This window comes from Rhinoraja longicauda, chromosome 10 (genome assembly GCF_053455715.1).
Source record: "Rhinoraja longicauda isolate Sanriku21f chromosome 10, sRhiLon1.1, whole genome shotgun sequence".
In the NCBI taxonomy this organism is placed as follows: domain Eukaryota; kingdom Metazoa; phylum Chordata; class Chondrichthyes; order Rajiformes; family Arhynchobatidae; genus Rhinoraja; species Rhinoraja longicauda.
The window spans coordinates 54,236,471-54,264,389 of record NC_135962.1 but is presented as its reverse complement, the minus strand read 5'-3'; the positions used below and the strand labels follow the sequence as shown (position 1 = coordinate 54,264,389).

The window sequence follows — 27,919 nt, the reverse complement described above, 5'->3', positions numbered from 1 at the left end:
TACATTGAGCAGGCAAAGTCATTTGCTTGCCCAACACCATATTTCCAAAATGGTCACCATTCCGAGTTGTCATGGGGGAATTTACCTGGCAGGCAGAGGAAGCATCAAAGGTGTGCCCAAAGCCTTTCTGAAGAAATGCGACATCCTCACCAACTCTTACAAACCTCTAGCCCAGGCAGCTCAACATGGAAGAGCCTCAAGTTATTTTCCTTCTCCAGAGACTGCTCAAGAACAACCAGCAACCGTTTCAGTGAGAACAGCTAGAATTTTAAAATGTCAACACCAATCCTTTTTGTCTCTTTCCACAGCGAGCAAATTATGTGCCTTTCAGAAGACCACAGAATATCTTCTGTGAATCATATTTCATTCAAATTATGCAAAGGAAAAATTTGAATGTTTTGAAATCCATAAAATCACGCAAAGCAGTTTTAAAACGTTTAATTTGTCAACCTACAGCACGTGTTCTACATGATCAGACACAGAACATACAACTCCCATGAACATCCCAATGATTTACCAGCTTATTGACTGGTTTTGAAGTACATATTATCGCAGTCTGATTTATTGTCCACAAACTTCCTGTCAATATAAAAATCACATTATCCGCTTAAAGATAGCAGCAGGTTAGTTATACAAGGAACAGAAAGCGGCACTTGTTTAACAGCCCACTTGCACACAATATTATCACCTCCATCAGATATGACAAAGGCTAGCTTATTATCAGAATTTTGGGAGGGAATTGTGCCATTAGTCAGTTGTGCATGGTTGAATCATACTGTGTAAACAAAGAGCAATGTTAAAAAATACCCAGTTATGAAATGTCTTATTCATGCATGAATATTATCCATATTTTATGTCTGGGAACTGGCGTTCTTTATTGGAGCGAGGGTGAATTACACCACACCCCAAAATTGTACAATGTGCAAAAGTCAATGAAGTGAGATGGAGAACTAGTTCTAAATACAGGCATGTGAGTGAGGAAAAGAGCCGAGTACAGCGGGGGTCAAAATTGGAAAATTTACACATAATTACCAGTTTCAAGCCTCTTTTAGTGCATTTCAAAGTAAAAATAGACATTACAAAATAATGTGAATATGTCACTGTATACTAATAACATTTAAGTAAATTCGCATATTAGTTGATAATTAGCCCAAAAAGGTGGTAATTGGCTTTTCTGCTGTTATATTTTACCCATCTTAATTAATTTAGTTATATAATCTTGCACTTACATTTATTAGTTACTCATTACAGTTCCACCACTGATTTTCTGGCACTCTTGGTTCCAGAGCTTCGCTGGTTTATCCAGCAGGCCAAGGAAGTCGGCTATGGGGATAGATTTGCTGGCTCCAGCTGGGCTGGAGTTCCAGAGCCCCGGCCGCAGGTTGCAAAGTCAATCCACCGATCGGCCGTGGAAGTCTCAATGAGGTCGAGATTGGCTGCCTTGCCCAGCCTAGGTGCCACATTTTCGGGAAGACTTCCAGGGCGCGGGGGATTTCTCGCAGAACTCCTAGCGACCTCTAGCGGAACCCTAGTGATCAGTACAAGTTTATACATCGTTTCTTTTCTTTCCGATCCAATTTCTTCTTTGCTAAACGCAATTTTGGCAAAATGAAAAACGTGGAAATCATGCAAAAAGCGCAGAAAAAGGATTTTAAAAACGCGGAAATCCGCGGAAAATTCACATGCCTGTAAATACAACGATGGAGAAAGTGATTGAGGCAAGAAGCGGTTTGAATTCAGGGTAGGATAAGGAGAGAAGCAGGTTAGGAGGAAAATGGGAATGAGGCTTTTCATGTCTAACTTTGTCATTATCCAGTTCTGTGCTACAACCAGAACCTCTTACTTACCTCTCCAGCAGAGGCTGCTGTGTTCTGATCATGAGCCAGAACCTTGCCAACTTCACAATAACCAGAATGGCTCTGCTGCTTACCCTGCGTGGGATCTGGTTCGTCAAGTCAGTCCCAACTTGAGTTCATTTCCATCTATCTTTCAGTGTCTCACTGGACAAACAAAACTGAATCATTGTCAGAGCTCTTTCCATTTAATTTTGCCAAGAGTACACTTGTCTGAGAATCTCCTCAAATTAATCATTTCCTTATTAGCGTTACTGGAAAGCTCTTTAGAGTTCAAAATCACAGTTTTACAATTGCAAGAGTGCATTTATAGAGAGGAAAAATAAACAGTCACATTTGCTTTTTTCACAACCAAGTATTGTTCATAACTACATGGTTTTCTTTCTACATACATGGACTGTATAATGTGTACCAACCAATCAAAAAAACAATTGCAAATACATACCTAATCAACTAACTTTGTTACATTGTCAACAAGCTGCAAAGATCAGCTAGATTCATTTCCCAGGCACGTGTAATTTAAGGCTTGAGAGATGGAGAGAGAGTGTGGAGAAAACTGAGCAAGCAATAGCTCAAATTGAAATGGGCACAACATTAGGCCTCTTGTTTAATACTTTGATGCAGATCAAATATACAGAGATGATTTTTAGTAATTACCAAAGTGATCAATATTTCCCCATTCCTTTCAAATTCTGTGTACGTGCTTCTTCTAGTCACACGGGGTTAAACTGGTCTAACCCTCCCACTCCCACCCAATTTCTCCACATGTTCGATCCAAACAGTTAGGACCGAGGAGCGTGTTGATCATGTAGCCTGCCACTTCAGCAACGTCAACCTAGTGCCCCATTGTGGGCATGACAACCGCTGGGCTGGATGAAGTAGAGTCTTCTTCCTTCCACTGTGAGGTGACGGTTTTGATCTGAGTGTAGAACTGAATGCCCTGGGATGAAGTCGAAAAACAAATCCGTTAAAGGCAGTACGTGTCTTTGGCCCTCGGTCAACATTGAGCACAGTATTATTTCAGGTATTGTTGAGCTATTGTTGGATAGATAAGCCTGGCACCATGTTTCTCTTAGGTTGGCAACGTGGCAACCTCAACAGTCTGACCGCGGGAGAAGACGGCAGGGGAAGAGAAAAGACATTCTGGCCTTCCATCACAGTGAGGAGGGGACTGGAGGAGACTCACTGTGATGGATGTTTCTTTTTCTTTTGTGTTTTGTGTTGGTTGGGGTTGTGTAATTTGCTTATTTTATTGCTCTTATTGTTGGACTGTGGGTGACGAAATCTCGTCCAAAAGACTTGTTTTTTGGATGACAAATAAAGATATCTTGAATCCTGAAACATAAGAAATAGAAAATAGGTGCAGGAGGAGTCCATTTGGCCCTTCGAGCCAGCACCGAATGGCCTCCTCCTTGAATGCTTTCTGACCAGGGTATTCAATATTTCAGTTTCACTGGGGGAAATTCCAAAATTCAATACCAATCTGCTGGGAGAAAGCTCAAAACCAAAGAGGAGAATTTAGAAAATGTTATAAAAATAAAACAGAACATTTACAATGAAGTGTCATACAACTGGCACAGACCCAATGGCAATCAATTGACATTGGCAACCGTGCACAGGGATGGATATGTTGAGGGGGCAATGGCAGGAAATGGGGAAACTGGTCGTGGAATTAAACCACCAGGTACGCATTCAGAATGGGCAATCTTCCTCCTGGCCAATTTTTCACCACCAACAAAATACAGATGCTTGTGCAAGCCAAATCCTGATCCTCATTAAATGTAGATTTTTGTTTTTAAATGTGATTTTAACTTCTCTTTCATTAAGATGGCTCACACTTCTATCTGCAGGCCTGGTGCCACCAAAATTCCAGGACCTTTATGTCAAGATCACAAAAATTTGCAAGAGTTGTGAACGCAGCCCAGTCCATTGGAGCTCAAAGACACGTTGGCCAAATCAGCTGGAGGGTTATCTATGTATTTCTTTGAACACAAGAAGCTGGAGTATGCCACCTGACCCTTCAAGTCTGCCCTGCCATTCAATTTGATCGTGGCTGATCTGCCCCAAGTTTAAACCCCTCTTCTGTGCCAGTTCCCCAGAACCTCCAATTCCACAATCTTACAAAAATCTACCTCCCTCCCCATTATATACCTCCAGCGATTTAGCCTTCACAACCCTTTGCGAGTACTGCCCATTTGCTTGGGACTAGCATACATACCTGTTTGCCGTAAAAATTGGTATCGCCTCTGAAGGAGCCTCTTGATCCAGTAAATGAGAACATGGGCAGCGGAACTGGGATAGGCACATTGACTCCAATCTGAAAAGAAAATCACAAATTATTTTTAAAAGGCAGAGCACACAATTTCATCTTAATGGATATTGTCATGATAAAGGCAGTTATCAACTGGGTGGTTGTGGATTATCGAGTCAGAGTGATAAGGTGCGGAAACAGGCCCTTCACCCCAACTTGCCGAATAGTGAAAGGCTTGGATAGTGTGGTTGTGGAAAGGATGTTTCCATTAGTGGAAGAGTCTAGGACTAGTCATAGCCTCAGAATTAAAGGATGTTCTTTTAGGAAGGAGATGAGGAGGATTTTTTTTTGTCAGAGGGTGGTGAATCTGTGGAATTCTTTGCCACAGAAGGCAGTGGAGGCCGTCAATGGATATATTTAAGGCAGAGATAGATAGATTCTTGATGAGTACTGGTGTCAGGGGTTATGGGGAGAAGGCAAGAGAATGGGGTGAGGAGAGAGAGATAGATCAGCCATGATTGAATGGCAGAGTGGACTTGATGGGCCAAATAGCGTAATTTTGCTATCATTTATGATTTTATGCCCACGCCGGCCAACATGACCCACCTGCCCGCATTTGGTCCATATCCCTCCAAACTTATACTATCCATGTACCTGTCTAATTGTTTCTTAAATCTTGGGATAGTCTTTGCCTCAACTACCTCTTCTGGCAGCTTGTTCCATACATCCACCACCCTTTGTGAAAAATTTACCCCTCAGATTCCTATGAAATCTTTCCCCCTTCATCTTAAACCTATGTCCTCTGGTACTCGATTCACCTACTCCGAGCAAGCGACTCTGTGCATCTACCCGAACTATTCCTCTCATGATTTTATATACCTCAATAAGATTGCCCCTCACCCTCTTGCACTCTATGGAATAGAGACCCAGCCTACTCAACCTCTCCCTATAGTTCAGACCCTCTAGCCCCGACAACATCTCATAAATCCTCTCTGTACCCTTTCCAGCTTGACAACATCTTTCCTATAACATGGTGCCCAGAACTGAACACAATACTCTAAATGCGGCCTCACCAACGTCTTATACAACTGCAACATGACCTCCCAACTTCTATACTCAATACACTGACTAATGAAGGCCAATGTGTTAAACGCCTTTTTGACCACCCTATCTACCTGCGACTCCACCTTCAAGGAACCATGCACCTGCACTCCTAGATCCCTCTGCTCTACCACACTCCCCAGAGCCCTACCAGTCACTGTGTAGGTCCTGCCAATGTTAGACGTCCAAAAATGCAACATCTCACATTTCTGTATTAAATTGCATCAACCATTCCTCAGTCCACATGGCCAATCGATCAAGATCCTGCTGCAATCTTTCACAGCCATCTTCACTATCTGCAAAACCACCCACTTTTGTATCATCTGCAAACTTGCTAATCTTGCAGTGTATGTTCTTGTTTGCAATTCCGAAAGAGCAATTCTCACTTGACAAGTTGCTTTAAAGATCGGTAAATTCAAAGTAGAGGAAAAGCGATTTAGCAGTAAATTTGCAAGTTAGAAGTAAAAAAGGTAAGCCAGTTAGCTTCGACATTTCTACGCAAAGATTGAAACCTAACTAACTTCCAGCTACTGTCTTTTCACGCGAAGTAAACACCAAACTGCCTCTTCACATCTTGTACAGGTGTTAAGCAGCAGATGATGACTTTGGATAATACATTTATTTTTGGAAAATCATCACAGTATTTCCAGGTGAGACAGAGGTTCATGTGCACTTCTCTTACCTTACCTACTGTATCTGGTGCTCCCAAAGTGGCCTCCTTTACATCGGTGTGACCATGGGTAGAATAGGCAAACGTTTCGCCAAACATTTGTGCTCAGTCTGCCGATTACTAACCATTATAACTCCACTTCCCATTCTGACATTTCTGCCCTGGGCCTTCCTCATTGCCAGAGTTGTCGTCGTGGCTATCCCTCGAGGTCGAGGATGATGGTCTACGTTCCGAAGAACGAAGACGCCTGTGCGTGAGTTTGTTTAACGTGGACTTGATGTTGCACTCCAAGAAGCACACGGTCCTTCACAAATCAATCAACTAATTCCAATGGCAAGGGAACCAAGACGAATGGAGTTGATAGATCTGATGCAGCCTTCATCCGCCTTCACAGCTGTTGAGTTCATGATAACTTCGTCTGCCGTTGAGGTCTTGTTGGTTCGATCGTTCTTAGTCTGGACCCTCATCCTCGACCTTCCCGCCATGGGTGGCCCTACCAGAAGCTGGTGCTTCCGACGGCATCGCTCTCGGAATCATGGGGGCACGCAAGCCTCCTCACCACAAGGTGAACGATCCAAAGAGGTATTGCCAGAGTGAGGCCACACGCAAACGGATGAACAGCACCTTTTATTCTGCTTGGGTAGCTTACAACCCAATGACACAAACATTGAATTCTCCAATATTAGGTAACTAACCTACATACACTCTCTTCCCTATGCCCCAACTGGATGTGCACCCATTTCTCCCTCCCCCTTCCCACTGTTCCCTGCCACATAAATGCACATAAATGCCCACCAAAAATGCATAAGGATTTCATCACCCAATTTGCTGATCTTATCTCTAGCATTTTGCCCAAATTTGACCAGGTCATGATTCTTGGTGATTTTAACATTCATGTTTGCTGTCCCACTAAGCCTCTTGTGAGTGAATTTATGCACCTGGTTGAGTCCTTCAATCTGACTCTACATACCATTGGACCCACTCACAAGCTAGGCCATACACTCGACCTAGTGTTATCTTCCGGGTTCCCAATCTGCAATATTGAAATTACTGAGGCTTGTCTATCAGATCATAGCGCTATTACTTTTGATGCATCTCTGCCTTTCTCTCCCGCCAAATCTCATCTCCCTGTTCGTTACTCCGGCTACATAAACGCACTGACTGCCAGTAAGTTCTCCGAGGCTCTCATAGCTGCCCCCAACATCTGCACTATTGAGGCTTCTCCCCTCCATCTCAGCACTGAGGATCTCATCTCTTTATTTAACACCACTTGCTCTTCCATCCTGGATTCTGTTGCTCCTCTTAAAATGAAAAAGCCTAAGCCCAAAGGTCAGCCTTGGCTCAATAACACCACCAGAGCCCTAAGAAGGGAGTGCCGAAAATCAGAACGGAGGTGGAAATCTGATAAGCTTCAAATTTCCTTCGAAATTCTGAGAAACAATCTTCTCAAATACCAGGAAACAGTAAAGTCTGAGAGAGCACAATACTTTTCTGACCTTATCTCCAAAAACTCTCAAAATTCCAAGCACTATTAACTCTGTCATATGTCCCGCCCCCAGTACCAGCTTAGTTGGGTCCCCTGCTAAGTGTGAAGAATTCTCTAAATTTTTCACCAGCAAAGTCGAGAACATTAGAATGAATATTTCCCCTCCCACCCGTGACCTAGCTGTCTCACTGGTCTGCTCATCTAAATTGGACTATTTCCAACCCGTCACTCTATCCTCCCTTGCAAAGCTTGTCTCCACCATGAAACCTGCAACCTGCCCCCTTGACGCTGTCCCCACTACCCTTCTGAAGAATGTCATTGCAATAGCCGGTCCCAGCATCCTCTCTATCATCAACAGTTCTCTGGCCACTGGCACTGTTCCAACCTGTTTCAAGCACACGGTGGTCCAGCCCCTCCTGAAAAAACCTAACTTAGACCCCACCTTACCTAGCAACTACAGGCCCATTTCCAAACTGCCATTCCTGTCAAAAGTCCTTGAAAAGGCAATTCTAAATCAATTAATGCCTTACCTACACCAAAATACAATCCTGGAAGGTTTCCAGTCAGGTTTCAGGGCCCACCACAGCACAGAGTCTGCCTTGTTGAAGGTACACCAGGACCTGCTTCTCACCATTGACACCGGCGACTGTGCTATCTTGCTCCTTCTCGACCTCAGCGCAGCCTTTGATACAGTGGATCACACCATCCTTATTGACCGTCTCCGGTACGGGGTTGGCGTTGATGGTACTGCCCTGAGTTGGTTCATTTCCTACCTCAAAAATAGGAGTTTCTCCATAAACATAGGCAATTATTCCTCTTCCCCAGCTAGCCTCTCCTGCGAGGTTCCACAAGGCTCCATCCTAGGCCCCATTCTCTTCTCTCTATACATGCTCCCCCTCGGCCAAATCATTCAAAGGCACGGCATTTCTTTCCACTGCTATGCGGATGACACACAACTTTATCTCCCCCTGAAACCCAACAACCGGTCAAATTTAATCAGCCTCATGCACTGCCTTGAGGACATAAAACGTTGGATGGCACAGAACTTCCTTCAACTAAACGAGAGCAAGTCTGAGGTCATCCTATTCGGCCTCCCCGACTCCATCAAAACCATAACAGGCAGCCTTGGAAGCCTATCCCCCTGGTCAAACCGCACGTCAAAAACCTGGGCGTGATATTTGACTCGGCATTAAAATTTGACAGGCAAGTCAACGCTGTGGTAAAGGCCAGCTTCTTCCAGCTTCGTACCATAGCTAAAATCAAACCATTCCTCAAATCTGACGACACTGAAAAAATCATTCATGCATTCATTTCCTCCCGCTTAGACTACTGCAACTCCCTATACACTGGGATCAGTCAATCATCCCTGTCCCGCCTTACAATTGGTCCAAAACGCCGCAGCGAGACTCCTGATGCGTACCCGTAAAAGGGAGCACATCACCCCGATCCTGGCCTCTCTCCACTGGCTCCCAGTAAGGTACAGAATCAATTTCAAGCTCCTCCTAATAACATATAAAGCCCTAAACGGGCTTCCCCCCCCCCCCCTTATATCAAAAATCTTCTATCCCACCACTCTATCTCCAGGTTCCTCAGGTCGGCCGATATGGGGCTACTCACTATCCCGCGGTCTAGGCTTAAGCTCAGGGGTGACCGCGCTTTGCAGTTGCAACTCCAAGACTGTGGAACAGCATCCCTCTCCCCATCAGAACTGCCCCCTCCATCGACTCCTTTAAGTCCAGACTCAAAACCTATTTTCTACTCCCTAGCGTTTGAGGCCCTCTGAGGGGGCGCTGTGAACTGTTTATGTATTGTGCTGTTATGTTTGTGTGCCATTTAGTTGTTCGTTTATTAGTACCTGAACTGGTGTACAGCACTTTGGTCAACGTGGGTTGTGTTTAAATGTGCTATACAAATAAAATTGACTTGACTTATATTCCTTCCTCTGGCTTTAAATTCCACGACTCTATCATTATCTCCTTATCTCACACTTTATATTCTCACCTCTGGCCTTTGACCAGCCACCTGCCTCGGGTATCCATCTGCCATTTACCAGGCTTTGTCCCACCCCCACCTCTTTCCCAGCTTTCAGCCCCCGACTACAATCAGTCTCAAGGGTCCGGATCCGAAACGTCACCTTATCCATGTTTTCCTGAGATACTGCCTGACCAGCTGAACTACTCCAGCACGGTGTCTTTTTTTGTAAACTGGCTTCTGCAGCTTGTTGTGTCTACATAGTACTGATAACACCCAATAAGAATGCAGGAACAATAGACAATAGGTGCAGGAGGAGGCCATTCGGCCCTTCGAGCCAGCATCGCCATTCAATGTGATCATGCCTGATCATTCTCAATCAGTACCCCGTTCCTGCCTTCTCCCCATACCCCCCGACTCCACTATCCTTAAGAGCTCTATCTAGCTCTCTCTTAAATGCATTCAGAGAATTGGCCTCCACTGCCTTCTGAGGCAGAGAATTCCACAGATTCACAACTCTCTGACTGAAAAAGTTTTTCCTCATCTCAGTTCTAAATGGCCTACCCCTTATTCTTAAACTGTGGCCCCTTGTTCTGGACTTCTGAACATTAGACAGCTGACAAATAATCCTTTTTGCTTTCTTCTACACATAAAATCAAGCAGGGTTCTCAAATATTTTGACCAGTTTAAATAAAACACTGAATACAGCACAGAAACAGGCCCCATGGCCTGTGCATCTATTAACCACCCATTGACACTAATCCTACATTAATCTAATATTTTATCTCCCCTTCCCCCACCCCCTCACATTATCTTTGACTGCTCAGGAGATTCTACCACTCACTATGCACCAAGGACAATTTACAGAGGCCAATGTACTAATAAATCTGCAGATATTTGGGATGCTTTAGAAAATTGGAGCACACGGAAAATGCTCTGCAGAACTCAGAGGGTCAGGCAGCATCTCTGGAGAACATGGATTGGCGACGTTTTAAGTCGGGAACCTTCCTGATTGGCCATGGAGGAAAACAGCAGAGAATAATAATTTGAAAGCTTTACACGCTTTTGCATTTTACTTCACTGTTTAACATAACAGATACAGTTAGCTAGTTTGGTCCTACTTGGTTTGCATACCATTCACATTTGCATCAAAACTCTGCAAGGACGCATCAGACAGACAGTACCGGAGGTTAGAATTGAACCCGGATCTCTGGTGCTGCAAAGCAACTGCTCTCCGAGCTGCACTGCTGAGTCATTAGTGTCTTGTTGGTCATACTGAATCATGGCTTCAATTTCCTCTCAAATGTAATAACTGCAGTAGGATAGCACTGCTTGACCAACAACCAGAACTCCACCAATACCACAATCAGTTCTAACTAATTGCTGCACAGAGAAGTACTTGGCAACCCTCATTCTGCAAACGCACCTGACCAACATCGACCTGGTGGGTGTATTTACGAGCGGTGGCACCGTTGGTGGTGAAGATGGCAGTACCATTTCCGTACGGGTTCTGGTTGATGATGTCAACTGCTTCGTCTAGCGTGCTTGCCTCGAGCACAACCAGCACGGGCCCAAAGATTTCCTCAGTGTAACACTTCATGTGAGGCTTCGGAGGAAAAACAGCAGAGAATAACAACTTTTACAGCCGTTTGCATTTCTCTTCAACGCTCATCACAACAGATAGAGTTAGCTAGTTTGGTCATACGGTGGTTTGCATACCATTTACATCTGCACCAAAACTCTGCAAGCAAGAATTTGGTTTCATCGTCTGTACTTTCTTGATACTATCACAAAGTTTTAAAAACATTTGGACAGTTACATGGATAGGATATGTTTATAAGGACATGGGGTAAACGTAAGCAGGTGGGACTAATGTAGATGGGACATGTTGGTCGGGTTGGGCAAGTTGGGCTGAAGGGCCTGTATCTACACTGTAGGAATACGAATAATTTCCTGACATATGGGTCAAGAAAGCTTTGCCTGCAAAGTTGTGGGCAGTCAGAAATTTAGTAAAACCTGGTAACTGTGTGTTTAAACTAGATACATGGTACTAGGATAAAACAATGAGATGTGATTTATTGAACCCCCTCCCATCAAAATTTAAACGTGCAATTCAAATTCAGGAACCTACAGGGAACCTCTCTTTTTTTTAAAAGATTTAGAGATACAGCGCGGAAACAGGCCCTTCGGCCCACCGAGTCCACGCCGCCCAGCGATCCCCGCACATTAACACTATCCTACACACACTAGGGACAATTATTACATTTACCCAGTCAATTAACCTACATACCTGTACGTCTTTGGAGTGTGGGAGGAAACCGAAGATCTCGGAGAAAACCCACGCAGGTCACGGGGAGAACGTACAAACTCCGTACAGACGGCGCCCGTAGTCAGGATCGAACCCGAGTCTCCGGCGCTGCATTTGCTGTAAGGCAGCAACTCTACCGCTGCGCCACCGTGACCTTGGGGGTTACAGGGAGAAGGCAGGAGAATGGGGCTAGGAGGGAGAGATAGATCAACCATGATTGAATAGGGGAGTAGACTTGATGAGCCAAATAGCCTAATTCTGCTCCTATCACTTATGAGCGACTGGTGCAAGCTTAGTTGATAGCGAGTCGCCATTTTAAGTACCAAAGAATGATCGAACTTTAAAACAAGATGTCCCGTGTTTAACCAAGGAGTGCCCTTTACTCACCTTTACTCCAGAAAGGATGGTGGGACCTACAAAGTTGCCATTTTCATATCCTTTCACTTGGACGTTGCGCCCGTCCAGCAGCAGTTTGGCGCCCTCGGTCACCCCACTCTGGATTAGATCGCACACCCTGGCCTTCGCCTGAGGGGAGATGAGGGGGCCAAGGTCAGAGCCCGGCTGGTCACCTGGGGTCAGGAAGGCAACAAAAACTGAGGTAAATACAAGCAACTACGTCAACTCCTGCGCCCTTCAAAATGTTGGGGTAATGAAGATCACTCCATCGGCAGGGGGCTGCAAAAAAAGGAGGGAGGGAGGATGGGTGGGGGATGAAAGGGAAGGAACTGCAGTTGCTGGCTGAAGGCTCCGTTCTTGTGCTGTACTGTTCTATGTTTAAACAAAGAGGAAGAGAGTTGAGCACAACAGGGAGACACTTCTTATTTTGCCGACAGTACGTGTGGTTGGGGTCTGGAATGCACTGCCTGCAGACCTGGAGAAGTTAGGTTTCACTGTGGCCTGCAAGAATCACCTAATATACGGTGGGAAATGAAAATTGCAAGGCTATGGAGAATAGACAATAGACAATAGACAATAGGTGCAGGAGTAGGCCATTCAGCCCTTCGAGCCAGCACCGCCATTCAATGCGATCATGGCTGATCACTCTCAATCAGTACCCCGTTCCTGCCTTCTCCCCATACCCCCTCACTCCGCTATCCTTAAGAGCTCTATCCAGCTCTCTCTTGAAAGCATCCAACGAACTGGCCTCCACTGCCTTCTGAGGCAGAGAAGGTAGCTGATGGTTGAAAATTGCGAGTTGCTCTGGTAGAGAACCAACATCACCATGATGGGCAGAGTCTGTGCTGCATTCTTTTCTATGGAATGGTTCAAAAAGATTGACTTGCTATTTTATTTCTCAAGGACAGCAAGGAATTGGCAATAAATGTGAACCACTGCATGCCCAAATTAGATTGTGGAAAGGAATAAAGGGTAGGCTAAGCACACCGTATAAATATTCTAAACAATCCATTTCAAGGTTACTACATAACTACTTTGGTGGCACGGCGGTAGAGTTGCTGCCTTACAGCACCAGAGACCCGGCTTCGATCCGGGTGCTTGTCTGTACAGAGTTTGTACGCTCTCTCCGTGACTTACTTGGGTTTTCTCTGAGATCTTCAGTTTCCTCCCACACTCCAAAGACATACAGGTTTGTTGGTTAATTGGCTTGGCATAAATGTAAATTGTCCCTAGTGTGTGTAGGATAGTGTAAATGTGCGGGGACCGCTGGTCGGCGCGGACTTGGAGGGCTGAAGGGTCTGTTTTCGCACTGTGTCTCTAAAATGAAACTTTTTATCTAAAAAGTATCTCTAAGATGAAACTGTATCTCTAAAATGAAACAGAAGACAAGGGAGTAGCTGCGGGAAGAGATCGTGCATTTCAGAGTTTGAGTCCATGATCATAGAGGCACTTTTCAGTAGCCACTGCAGTGAATCCACTGAGGTTTAAAGTCACCTGCATTGACTCTCAATTTCTTTGCCTTTTCCACCAGGTCGGGCAGCCAGCTTTTCGCTTCGCCGACCAGGACAGCAGTTGACAGAGCCATGCAACGCTGTCCAGCTGCACCAAACGCTGCGCCCACGAGCTGATTCAAAGTGTTCTCCTTGTTGGCATCAGGCATCACCACCCCGTGGTTCTTCGCACCCTGCAAGGAAAGCATTGAGAAAGCAAGAGCTAAAGTGAGGGCGCCTTCTAGCAGTCTATGGGCAGACACACAATACAATACAGACATGAACAACAGAGCATTCAATGTCGGACAGCAATATTTAAATCATACCAGTCACATTGAACCTGTGATGCACAATTTTAACAAATGAATTCCATTGAATGGGGAAATTTGTGAAACTCAACTCACTTGAGTAGTGTGCAATTCAGGCTAAATAGACTGGGATGTTGCTGTCTGCACAGAGTTTGCACGTTCTCCCCGGGGCCGGCTTCCTCCAGGTGCTCCAGTCTCCTCCCAAAGACGCACGGGTATGTAGACAATAGGTGCAGGAGGAGGCCATTCGGCCCTTCGAGCCAGCGTGATCATGGCTGATCATTCTCAATCAGTACCCCGTTCCTGCCTTCTCCCCATACCCCCCTGACTCCGCTATCCTTATGAGCTCTATCTAGCTCTCTCTTGAATGCATTCAGAGAATTGGCCTCCACTGCCTTCTGAGGCAGAGAATTCCACAGATTCACAACTCTCTGACTGAAAAAGTTTTTCCTCATCTCAGTTCTAAATGGCCTACCCCTTATTCTTAAACCGTGCCCCCTTGTTCTGGACTCCCCCAACATTGGGAACATGTTTCTTGCCTCTAACGTGTGCAACCCCTTAATAATCTTATACGTTTCGATAAGATCTCCTCTCATCCTTCTAAATTCCAGTGTATACAAGCCTAGTCGCTCCAGTCTTTCAACATATGACAGTCCCGCCATTCCGGGAATTAACCTAGTAAACCTACGCTGCACGCCCTCAATAGCAAGAATATCCTTCCTCAAATTTGGAGACCAAAACTGCACAGTACTCCAGGTGCGGTCTCACTAGGGCCCTATACAACTGCAGAAGAACCTCTTTGCAAATTGCCCCTAGTGTATATGCAAAAGTGGGACAACATACAACTAGCATGAGCAGGTCTGCCTGGACTCGGTGGGCCGAAGGGTCTGTTTCCGTGCTGTATCTGTGAGCCAAGTTTGAATATAGCAAGAGATTCTATCAAATTTGATAACCAGCAAATGCTTCAAATTAAACTCTGCACTCTTCAAACAAAATAAAACAAACAGTCTGTGCTGTTTACTTCCCAAACCAAGTCTCACATCAAATAACTAAGGAGAACTCGTTATACATCAAAGATAGACACAAAATGCCGCAGTAACTCAGCGGGACAAGCAGCATCTCTAGATAGAAGAAATAGGTGATGTTTCGGATCGAGACCCTTCTTTGGACATAGATCAAACAGATAAATAAAAGGTCGCATTGTTGCAAGTTGCACCAAATTGCTGGTAAACTGTACAAGCTGCAGAAAGCCAAAGTTACAATCCTATCAAGGTGGGCATTGTTTAGGTGGGCATGAGTGCTGGGTAGTAGAGAGTTTGCTCTCTACGTAACCCATTTGGATAATAACCAGAAGGAAAACACTGAGCAGCAGGAAAATGAAAGAGTATTCACCATGTTGGACTGTACCCTCTTGCCGTTTTTGGAGCCTCTGGTGTAGATATACTCTCCAGCTTGATTGGAGCCCACAAAGCTGATGGCTTTGATAACTGGGTGGTCACAAATGAAGTCCACCGCTGAAGAAATGAGAACAAAAATAACTACAGTAAACACTCGCAATAACGGGCCGCTATACAATAGATTTTGGTGAGAGCAGTTAGACTCCCGTTATACCACCCCCCACCCCACCTACCATTTCCCCAGCGAGCTGACTCCTCGCGGCATGCTTCTGGTTGCAGGAAGGGAAAGAGTGAGCAGCATGAAGGGGTGACCGGGCAGCGTGAGTGCCATAGCTGTCCCCGGCTTGCCGGGTGTGGGACTGGGGACTCTGCAGCTCCCTGACCTGTGAATTCCCGCTTGTTTAAACCCCCCCAACACTGTTTCTCCTCTCCCGGCCTTGGGTTAAACTTTACTCCCCTCACTCGGTTATAGCGGACAATCGGCAATAATGGATACCATCCTCTCCCTCATGGTCCGTTATCGCGTGGGTTTACTGTAACACTGTTCCCATTTATTTCTTGACTTTCCAGAACAAGGCGAAAACAAGGTGCAACTTGAACACAAGCATATGCAATCCTCAGATGATCAAACACGCTGAATGTGTACAATCTTACATCGAGTTTGCATGGTGAATTGCAAGTAAATGTGTTATGCCTGTCACTAAACCTATCGTAATTAGATCAGGAAAGATTCAACATGGCGCCAAAGCTTGGTGACTCTTTGCGTGCTGGTCAAGGAAGTGGATCTGCCCTCATTCATTACAATCGCTTCACTCTTAAATCTTTATTTCAACAGTAGCACTTTGTTAACTTGGCTATTCCCGTATTTATTCCCTTTGTAAAGTTCTTCCCTTTATCCTGTATCTGTACACTGTGGACGGCTTGACTGTAATCATGTATAGTCTTTCCGTTGACGGGAGAGCACGCCACAAAAAGCTGTACCCCAGTACATGCGACAATAATAAACTAAACTACAACTAAACATTCATCATCTGGAACTGCTAATATTCCAGTTACTTGATGCCATTACATCCCATTTGCAGAGCAATAAAACATTTAAGGGGTTCAAGGATTATTCACAGATATGCTGAAGGTCCTTACCATCGTGCTGACCATGGATGATATTAAGGGTTCCATCCGGGGCTCCGGCATCCTGCAATAACTTGGCCAACAACATGGCAGCTCCAGGCACACGCTCAGAGGGCTTAAGCAGATAGGTGTTTCCACAGACCATGGCCACAGGGAACATCCAGAGAGGGATCATGGCTGGGAAGTTAAAGGGAGTGATGCCAGCACACACCCCCAATGGCAAGCGGTAATTGAAGGTGTCCATGTCCTTGGCGATGGACGGCAAAGTCTCACCTAGCAGGAGAGACGTGATGCTGCAAGTGTGTTCAACTACCTCTGTGGGACGAAAAACAAAGAGATTAAAAGTGTGGTAAGCATCCCTAATGCAGCTTTAAACTTGAAAAGAGATGAAAAGAGATGAATTGGACGGTGGCACAGCGGTAGAGTAGCTGCCTTGCAGTGCCAGAGACCCTGGTTCGAACCTGACCATGGGTGCTGTCTGTACGGAATTTGTACGTTCTCCCTGTGACCTACGTGGGTTTTTTTCCAGGTGCTCCGGTTTCCTCCCACACTCCAAAGACGTACAGGTTTGTAAGTTAACTGTCTAGGTAGAAATTTGTGCCATGGTCCCTTGTGTGTAGGATAGTGTTAGTGTGCGAGGATTGCTGGTTGGCGCTGACCCAGTGGGCCGAAGGGCCTGTTTCCGCTCTATATCTCTCAACTAAACTACGCAAATTGCACTTTAGAAGATATTCTTGGGAAAAGATGGCAAACTAATATTTGGAAAGAAACAAGGAGTCAAATGTTTTTTTGTTGGCAAATCACGATTTGGAAACCAATATTAGAATGATTGTTAATTATTCAGAGGTGATAGTTAAAGAGAAAGTAGGGGGGAGAAGGGGAGCAGGATGGAGCAGGCAACCATAGAACATGAAAGATGGACCAAGGGACTTCGATCACCGATGCTAACCATTGAGGAATATCTATTCACGGCTAATAGAAATTCCACAAAGGTTAACATTGATGACAGAAGTCCTTCAGCCCATCTCTTTCATAATCTATAGTTATGAAAGTAACTATAGGTTATAGTTATCTATAATTATGACAGACAAGGCAAATAAAAAGCATATATTTATTTAGGACTCTAGACATTACTCACGCAAGCCTCTGAAAACATCCCCTTCAGCGTCAGCTAAGGTTTTTCCTTGTTCTGCTGTAATGAGCTTTGCTATTTCAGTCTGTTAATAAAATAAAGCAAGTCCCTTTTGAGTACACAGAGAAAGAAATATCACTATTTGCACTGTAGCATTAACAATGATTTTTTCCCAGAAGAAGTAAACTTCAGTAAGAGTTTGACCCCATGATTCTTAGACTCATCTGAACTGGGATAGGAAGATTCCAAAAAAAACTCCAGCAAACAGTGAGAAGGAATAACGAGTGTGTGGCACCAAGCTGCAATCTAATCCAATGTTTTGAGCAGACCGACAAGATTGGGTTTCTATTCAAGCCAACTGAGGGGATGAAAATTTCCAAAGATAGACACAAAATGCTGGTTTACACCAAGGATAGGCACAAAATGCTGGAGTAACTCAGCGGGTCAGGGAGCATCTCTGCAGAAAAGGAATAGGTGACATTTCGGGCCGAGACCCTTCTTTGGTCTGAGAGTCAGAAAAGGGGAACGAAAGATACAGACGATGATATGGAGAGGCATGGAATAAAGTAAGGGAAGATATGCAAAAGGTTACAAATGAATGAAAGATATGCAAAATGGACAGAAAAGGCTCAATGTTCCATGTTCTTGTACAGCTCCAAGTAACTGGTTTTAAAGTGTACTGGGACTTCACTTAATATTTAAGATACTTTTTGGGTAACTAATGAAGCAGCTCTGAAAGGGGTCATTACATATAACCCCCTCATTGGTTAAATACTACGACACGGGCATGTTTGGCAAGCTGGTAACTGGCTGGTAACTTAAGGTCTGGACTCACCACTTATTGTTTCCTAGTACCTTGCAACAAAAATGATCTCCTGGACAAAAGCACAAAAATGAAATCAACTCGAGGCAAGTTGTAACGTGCATTGTTCGATAATATGGGCGGCACAGCAACGCAGCTGGCAGAGCCGCTGCCTCGCACGCCGGACCACATGCGACCACATGGGTTTTCTCCGAGTGCTCTGGTTTCCTCCCACATCCCCAAGAAATGTGGGTTTGTAGGTCAATTGATTTCTGTAAATTGTTCCTGGTGTGTAAGGAGAGGACACGAAAGTGGTATAACATACCAACGGGTGATCAATGGTCAGCAAAGACTTAGCAGGCCAAAGGGTTTGTTGTAATTAATAAAATTATCTTTTCCATTCAGTGGGTGGTGGGTACATGGAATGAGCTGCCAGAGCAGGGAGTTGAGGCAAGTACTGCAACAGCATTTAAAAGATACTTGGACAGGTACATGTGTAGGAAAGGTTTAGAGGGATATGAGCCAAATGCAGGCAAATGGGACTAGCTTAGATATGACATCTTGGTCGGCACGGATGAGTTGGGCTGAAGGGCCTGTTTCTGTGCCGTATGACTCTATGATTCTAATAAGGGACACCTGATAGGACATCAGTAGGCCCAAAGCCCAGGAAGTTGAAGGTCTGAAGACAGACACAAAAAACTGGAGTAACTCAATGGGATAGGTAGCATCTCTGGAGAGAAGGAATGGGTAACGTTTCAGGTCGAGACCCTTCTTCAGACAAATAGGTCTGTTCTTTACTGACAGGATTCTTCATCTCATCCCTATCCACCTCAATTAAGGTTACCTTGAAATTCAGTTCAGTAGCACATCTGTCCCACTTGACTCACCAGGTTTTCTTTGATCAGTTGTTGGTACTTTAGAAAGACCTGCTGCCGAGTCAGCACGGATGTCTCCGACCACGACGCATAAGTTCGCTGACAGGAATACACCGCTGCAAGCATCTCCTCCTGGGTGGTCTTTGGGACTTTGCCAATCACTTCATTCGTTGCCTACGAGTAGTAACACAAGTGCGGTTAGAAAATGAACGTGCATTTATATAGAACCCTAGCAAGGCCATATTGGTAACAAGGTCCGGACTTCCCACTTAAGGAAACCAGCAACCGGTGGTCTGGCATCTCCTTAAATCCAGACAAAACTACGAAAGCGCACTTGAAGTCCTCATTGGAAGTCCCCTCTGAAAATGTGGCACCTCGGCCAGGTGAGGCATCCGATTTTGACATTGGGATTTCCGCGCCAATTGGCGGGTCTAATTTGCCCCTTGCAGACGGGGCTCCAGAACGCCAGCCCGGCTAAAGTGGGAAAATCTGTTCCCATTGCCGACTTCTGCGACTGATTGGAGATTGGCATGAGGACTTATCCCATTAAATCTCTGAATTGTCAAGTTTTTGTTACATTTCTCAAATGTAAAAATTTTGGCTGGCAGTTCGAGATCACATACCCAACAAAGCTGACAGCTTGAATACAAATCCAGACAATAATGATTTGGTGGTAAAGCTGCAGCATAATCAGCATTCTCAGAGAAAAAAGGGAGATTTAACTAAACAAAAATGTGTACAAAATTCAACATTAATTATATTTGGAGTTAAAATTATGAATTTCAATATGCAAGTCAATATTGAAAGTCAAGTATGTTGAGCTTTATTATCAGAGCCACATATGATGTCCTTCCCCCTCCCACAAACCTAAATCTTTGGCTGGGAGAGGATCCAGCCTGCCCCCTGTGTGCAGTTCCAGCAAACCTCAAGCACATCCTGGTCGGTTGTAAGACCAGCCTAACACAACGCAGATACACCTGGCGACACAACCAGGTGCTGAGGTGTTTGGCAGCTGCACTCGCGTGCAAGAGAGTTACCACCAACGCCATGCTTATCAATGCCCAGCTAACATTCCCGCAAATCCCATCGATCATCCGGGAAGGAGAGAAACGGAAGACTACCACCTCGCCTCTCAACTCATGCCCACTGAGCGCAGCCAGAGACTGGGAAATGCGGGTTGACCTAGGCCAGAGGCTTTCCTTCCCAGTTGAAATTGCAGCTACCAACCTGCGACCAGACCTCGTCCTCTGGTCCAACTCCTGTCAGCGTGTTTTCATCATTGAGCTGACGGTGCCCTGGGAGGAGGCTGTGGACGAGGCATTTGAAAGGAAAAGGCTGAGATATTTCAACCTTGCAGTAGAGGAGCGAGGTTGGAGTGTAAGAGTGCGTTCAGTGGAGGTGGTGTGCAGGGGCTTTGTAGCCAGTTCCACTGCAAGGCTCCTGAGGGAAGTTGGAGTCAGAGGGCAGGCCCAAAGGAGGGCAATCAAAGAACTTGCAAATGCCGCCAAACGGAGCAGTCACTGGCTGTGGCTGAAAAGAAAAGATACTGTCTGGGCTGCCACGTGACCATCTAGAGGCTAACCATAACACACACACCCAGGTCTGATCACCCTGCAGTGGGCCTGCCTCGACTGAGGGTGTCTTGTGATAAAAGGCCGAAACACCCAGTGACGTTGAGGTACACAACTGAAGATGTGTCTGAATGGTAGCAACATCACCTAGTGGTCAACCCCAAGAACAACACCAGTCAATTGTAGTGCAAACCTTAGGGATTGTAACATCTAGTCCTACTAATCAATCCTTTAAAATCTTTAAATTGCTAGTTGAAAGCTTCACAGCATATACACAATTCAAGGACCTATTTTTCAAGCAAGACAGTATAATATAATACGAGTCAATATAAGAACTCAACACGATCATTCCTTTGCTGATAAACTGTGTGGTTCTCCAATTTAAATTCTTTCTGAATCAGTTATTTAAATTCTAAAATCAAATATAAAAACAAATACTTACAGGGTTGTGGATGTCCAGCCATTCAGAGGTATTTGATTCAATAAACTTTCCATCTATAAATAATTTTGTGGTAGGCTGCAAAACACAATGAGGTCTACAGTCATCAATGCAGGAATATAATATACACTAACAGGCTGAAATTATTGCCTTAAAAATGGTGCAGAAGATTGGTGGCAGAGTCTGCGTCATTGCAACAAGTTAAGTGTCCAGTTTAAAAATAACTTTTAACTTGTAAGAGCATAAATTTGAAGGAGGTACACCACACCAAGGATCTTCTTTCTCATTACAAATCCTCAGCAGCCCATCTGCAGATTCTTGGGAGATAAATGTTGCTCAAAAATTATTTTTTCAGTTCAGAGCACACATGAAAATCATAAGATTATTATGATTGCGAGAATTGAAAATAAAAGTACCAGCTAAAATTAAAAAGCTCTTTCATAGGCACATTAAACAGTTGAGATTGAGCTGGGAAGTTCATACAATCATAAGACATAGAAGCAGAATTAGGCCATTCGACCCATCAAGTCTGCTCCAACATTCGATCATGGCTGATCTATTTTTCTCTCTCAACCCCATTCTTCTGTCTTCTCTCTGTAACCTTTGACAACCATACTAATCAAGAAGATATTTATTCACAAAATGCTGGAGTAACTCAGCAGGTCAGGCAGCATCTCAGGAGAGAAGGAATGGGTGACGTTTCGGGTCGAGACCCTTCTTCAGACTGAAGAAGGGTCTCGACCCGAAACGTTACCCATTCCTTCTCTCCTGAGATGCTGCCTGACCTGCTGAGTTACTCCAGCATTTTGTGAATAAATACCTTCGATTTGTACCAGCATCTGCAGTTATTTTCTTATACTAATCAAGAATATACAGAATATATACAGAATAGTGAAAGGCTTGGATAGAGTGGATGTGGAGAGGATGTTTCCACTAGTGGGAGAGTCTAGGACTAGAGGTCATAGCCTCAGAATTTCAAGGACATTCTTTTAGGAAGGAGATGAGGAGACATTTATTTAGTCAGAGGGTGGCGAATCTCTGGAATCTTTTGCTACAGATGGCTGTAGAGGCCAAGTCAGCGGATATTTTTAAGGCAGAGATAGATCCTTGATTAATACAGGTGTCAGAGGTTATGGGGAGAAGGCAGGAGAATGGGGCTAGGAGGGCGAGATAGATGAGCCATGACTGAATGACAGAGTAGTCAAGTCAAGTCAAGTCAAGTCAATTTTATTTGTATAGCACATTTAAAAACAACCCACGTTGACCAAAGTGCTGTACATTTGATTAGGTTCCAATAGAAAAAAAATGAAAACATACAGTAGTACGCAAACAGTTCACAGCGCCTCCTCAATGAGCCTCAAACGCTAGGGAGTAGAAATATGTTTTGAGCCTGGACTTAAAGGAGTCGATGGAGGGGGCAGTTCTGATCGGGAGAGGGATGCTGTTCCACAGTCTAGGAGCTGCAACCGCAAAAGCGCGGTCACCCCTGAGTTTAAGCCTAGACCGTGGGATAGTGAATAGCCCCAAGTCGGCCGATCTGAGGGACCTGGAGTTAGAGAGGGGGGTTAGAAGATTTTTGATGTAGGGGGGGGAGTGTCCATTTAGGGCTTTATACGTGAATAGGAGGAGCTTGAAGTTGATTCTGTACCGTACAGGGAGCCAGTGGAGAGAGGCCAGAATCGGGGTGATGTGGTCCCTTTTACGGGTACCCGTCAGGAGTCTCGCTGCGGCGTTTTGGACCAGTTGCAGGCGGGACAGGGAAGATTGGCTGATCCCAGTGTATAGGGAGTTGCAGTAGTCTAGGCGGGAGGAAATGAAAGCGTGAATGATTTTTTCTGTGTCGTCGAATTTGAGGAAAGGTTTGATTTTAGCTATGGTTCGAAGTTGGAAGAAGCTGGCTTTTACCACAGCGTTGACTTGCTTATCAAATTTTAATGCAGAGTCAAATATCATGCCGAGGTTTTTGACATGCGGTTTGACTAGGCAGGATAGGCTTCCAAGACTGCCTGTTATCAATTTGATGGAGTCGGGGGGGCCGAATAGGATGACCTCAGACTTGCTCTCATTTAATTGGAGGAAGTTCTGTGCCATCCAACATTTTATGTCCTCAAGGCAGTGTGAGAGGCTGTTTAAATTTGACTGGTTGTTGGGTTTCAGGGGGAGGTAAAGCTGAGTGTCATCGGCATAGCAGTGGAAAGAAATGCCGTGCCTTTGAATGATTTGGCCAAGGGGGAGCATGTATAGAGAGAAGAGAATGGGGCCTAGGATTGAGCCTTGTGGAACTCCGCAGGAGAGGCTAGCTGGAGCAGAGGAATAACTGCCTATGTTGATGGCGAAACTCCTATCTTTGAGGTACGAAGCGAACCAGCTCAGGGCAGTGCCATCAATGCCAACCGCGTACCGGAGACGGTCAATAAGGATGGTGTGGTCCACTGTATCGAATGCTGCGCTGAGGTCGAGAAGGAGCAGGATTGCACAGTCGCCGGTGTCGATGGCGAGAAGCAGGTCGTTGTGTACCTTCAACAAGGCAGACTCTGTGCTGTGGTGGGCTCTGAAACCTGACTGGAAACTTTCCAGGATGGTGTTTTGGTGCAGGTAGGGCACTAATTGGTTAAGGATTGCCTTTTCAAGGACTTTTGACAGGAATGGCAGTTTGGAAATGGGTCTGTAGTTGCTAGGCAAGGTGGGGTCTAGGTTAGGTTTTTTCAGTAGGGGCTGGACCACCGCGTGCTTGAAACTGGTTGGAACAGTGCCAGTGGCCAGAGAACTGTTGATAATAGAGAGGATGCTGGGACCAGCTATTGCAATGACATCCTTCAGAAGGGCAGTGGGGGCAGGATCAAGGAGTAGACTTGATGGGCTAAATGGCCTAATTCTACACATATTACATATGACCTTATCAATCTCTGCTTTAAAAATACGCAGTGACTTGACCTCCACAGCCGTCTGTGGCAATGAATTCCACAGATTGACCACCGTCTGGCTAAAGGAATTCCACAAATGCAGATCATTTGGCAACGCAGTAATCAACTTTCTTTGATAGACACTTTATTCTAGATAGGGCTCTAGGGGCTAGCGGGATCAAGGGATATGGGGAGAAGGCAGGCACAGGTTACTAATTGTGTATGATCAGCCATGATCACAATGAATGGTGGTGCTGGCTCAAATAGACAATAGACGCAGGAGTAGGCCATTCGGCCCTTCGAGCCAGCACCGCGATTCAATGTGATCATGGCTGATCATTCTCAATCAGTAACCCATTCCTGCTTTCTCCCCATACCCCCTGACTCCGCTATCCTTAAGAGCTCTATCTAGCTCTCTCTTGAATGCACTCAGAGAATTGGCCTCCACTGCCCTCTGAGGCAGAGAATTCCACAGACCCACAACTCTCTGACCAAAAAAGTTTTACCTCATCTCTGTTCTAAATGGCCTACCCCTTATTCTTAAACTGTGGCCCCTGGTTCTGGACTCCCCCAACATTGGGAACATGTTTCCTGCCTCTAACATGTCCAACCCCTTAATAATCTTATACGTTTCGATAAGATCCCCTCTCATCCTTCTAATGGCCTCCTCCTGCACCCATTTTTTATGTTTCTATTCAAAGTGCTTTTGAATTTCATCCAAGTTTCCTACGCATCCAACTATTGGCATGCAGATAAGGTTCTAGAACATGGCAGAAAGATGTAAAGAAAAATAACAGCGGTAAGGTTACACCAGAATTCACTTAGTATTCCTTTCCTCCAGAGACGCTGACTGTCCTGCTGAGTTACTCCAGCATTTTGTGCCTATCTTTTGTGTAAACCAGCATCTGCAGTTCCTTCCAACAGATACTTCACTTAGTATTTGCTCTCCTGTCAAACAACACTTTGTAGCTCTTTTTTAATTGAAAACCAGCATCTGCAGTTCCTTGCATCTACATGCTGAACCATTGCTAAACTGTTAACTGATTGACACAATAATCTTTCCACCTGATCAGCAATTTAAAATAATATTTATTTTCAATCAAAGCCCAATTCTAAAGTGCAATGTTAAGATGTAATTAATTAGAGAGCTTAGTGTAACATTAACCACTTGCATGCATAACTAAGTCATCACCAACGTAGGTCAGGTGCTGAAACAATATTCACTTCAAAGGCAATGTTTAGCAATACATTTAAGTACATCTGACAAGGGAGGGTAAAACAACAAAAAAGTTACATTAATACTAAGCCACGAGTTTCACTTAACAAGGAACACTCAGTTACAGCCGATTTCAACTTACCGGAGATGTTGAATAGCACATCCGACCTAAAGGCGTAATGAGCTGAAACAAAAAGGTTGAAAAGAACATCACACAATGCATAACGCAACGAAGGCCTATCACATTCTCAACGTTTTAACAATCTTGACCATCCCTTTTCATCTTGCATGATGAGAGTACCCAACTTGTCAGGGCAGAGCGAAGAAGAAAATGTATTGAAGGACCTTCAATTCAAGTTCAATTGATTGAACTTTATCACAATGGATTGGCAAGCCGACAGCTCAGCCGACGTGAAGGTTGATACGTGTCATGGTTCATCGACACGTGAAACAAATTGAGGTCAAATGGGAAGTCAAGTTCTCTATCGGATAGTGATATTCGATTCGATAGCGATATCTATTCAATAGCGAATCACTATTCGATCACTATTCGATAGCGAAGTTAGATTCATTTTCATTTGGAATCTGGGAAAATTAAATTTTACATTGCCCCTCTGTATAAAACAGCATGCCTGTGATTCTGAGATAAAGATGTGATGAACAAGATGGGTCCAGCGTAGGAAGGAGGGGGATAAAAATTACAGGGATTTTGGAGACGCATTGAAGGAATGAGTAATAAAATACATTTTAAAGCTTCTAAAATTATAAAACACTAAGATGCCATTTATCTTAATCTGAATAATGCTGAGCTCTCTCTTCTGCATCCCCTCTCACAAGTTCTAGGAGCAGAATTAAGCCATTCAGCCCGTCATCTACTCCATCATTCAATCATGGCTGATCAATCTTCCCCTCTCAACTCCATTCTCCTGCCTTCTCTCCATAATCCCTGACACCTGTACTAATCGAGAATCTATCAATCTGCCAACACACACTGGATCCCACATACCCTAACCTTCTGTACTGGTATTCTGGGTGAGATATTGTCAACATCCACAAAAACCATGCATTGATCAATTTTCTTTATCGCCTCCTCAACAATCACATTCATGAGTCTTGGCCTGTCAGAGAGACGGTGAGTGTTGGTGCTGCTCCTTGCAGCGGCAATGGCGTCTGAAGAAGGGTCTCGACCTGAAACATCACCCATTCCTTCTCTCCAGAGATGCTGCCTGTCCCGCTGAGTTACTCCAGCTTTGTGTCGATCACATTTATGAGGAAGGAAAAAAACATTGGAGTAACTCAGGTCAGGTAGCATCTCCAGTGATGCTGCCTGACCCGCTGAATTACTCCAGCATTTTGTCTCTCTCACAAACCAGCATCTGCAGTTCCTTCCTACACACTTTGAGATAGGATTTCATTTACACAAAATTATATTGACACCCTCTCACCAGACCCTCCCCTTTCAAGTAGACACAAATTTCATCTCTTCCATTTTTATGGCCCCAACAATTTCCCCGCCATTCCTAGTTTTTGTTTCTTAGCATATCCTTTTTGAATAAGGCAACATTTCCAACCCAATATTGTCACAAAGGCGAGAGCAACAAGCTGCTGCAGCATTGCCAACCAATGGCAGCCCTTTCTAGCACGTGTAAGCCAATAGATAACGTGTTTGGGAAACCACCCACTAACACTGACCTACGGGATGTCTTTCAGGCATTTGATCCACAGACCTTGTACAGAAAATAAGAGATACCTGCTCTCCTTTCAGACAGTTCGAGCAGATGCTACAAAAAACTGGAAGCATTAAAGACCTCTGCAGGGGAAGGCATTAGAATTCGCAACAATTAGGAAAAAATAAAGCATGACAGTCTGCAACCTCAAAATGCCATGAAGCAGTAGTGAAGCAGAAATCTAAAACTAGAACAAGCAACGACAGGTATATAAAAACACAAAACTGGAGCTTTATTTCAAGGAAACAACTGGAAATCTGCTAACATTATTTGTCATCATTAAAGGAGACAGGGATCGGGACGGGTCCACAATTAACTGCACAGAAAATGGCGATTTCATTTTCTTGCAGAGGTTAGAGATTGCAGGGAAGTTTGGCCGTTAGGGGAGAAATCATCAAGCAAACTGCTTCAAAGGCATATGAAACTATGATCAAATTATGAACCAAATCAGTGCAAGACATTTAAATAGACCGGACTAGAAAATGGGGAAGACACGATGTAATATTGTTGTCAATGCCAAATTCAAACAAAAGTTTGCAAATAGTTCAGGATGCGAAAAAAAAGTAATGTTTTGTACAAAATAACAACTATTTGCAAAGTGTGCTGTTTGATGTCAGGGGTAGGGGGGGGGGCTGGGACATTCTAGAAGGGGAGAAGGCCGCCAATGGTATTATATTTCTCTGACTACTGCCTCCCTCCCTCCTTCTCCACTGCTGTCGGTTTACCTTGCGTCTGAGAGCTGTTCTGATGATGGCTGCCATGACTAACCCAACAACCACAACTAACAGAGAGCCCACGAAGCGCCGAGCGACAACCCTCCTCCTGTAGCTGAGGGCGAACCCGCCTCTGACGTGACTCGTCGCTTCCCCTCCTCCGACGGAAGGCGGGCCCGCAA

The 27,919-nt window shown here is 44.7% G+C and overlaps 1 protein-coding gene across 1 annotated transcript; it reads right to left on the bottom strand.

Moving 5' to 3' along the window:
* Positions 1-428: 428 nt before the first annotated feature.
* On the bottom strand, positions 429-27,885 carry aldh6a1 (aldehyde dehydrogenase 6 family, member A1). The gene is made up of 12 exons (XM_078406889.1): positions 27,750-27,885; positions 25,440-25,481; positions 21,182-21,256; positions 19,181-19,342; positions 17,498-17,576; positions 16,372-16,674; positions 15,227-15,348; positions 13,531-13,720; positions 12,028-12,209; positions 10,759-10,938; positions 4,072-4,170; positions 429-2,793 (listed from the first exon to the last, which is right to left on the bottom strand). The coding sequence occupies exons 1-12, from the start codon at positions 27,783-27,785 to the stop codon at positions 2,689-2,691; spliced, it is 1,575 nt and encodes a 524-aa protein (XP_078263015.1). The 5' UTR covers positions 27,786-27,885; the 3' UTR covers positions 429-2,688.
* Between the last annotated feature and the right edge of the window lie 34 nt (positions 27,886-27,919).

Coding starts and splice junctions, on each gene's coding strand:
- aldh6a1 (XM_078406889.1), bottom strand. CDS start 27,785: ATGGCAGCCATCATCAGAACAGCTCTCAGACGCAAG. Junction 10,939..12,027: donor CCATCCTTTCTGGAGTAAAG/GTGAGTAAAGGG, acceptor TTTCCTCCGAAG/CCTCACATGAAGTGTTACAC. Junction 2,794..4,071: donor CCAATTTTTACGGCAAACAG/GTATGTATGCTA, acceptor ACTTCATCCCAG/GGCATTCAGTTCTACACTCA.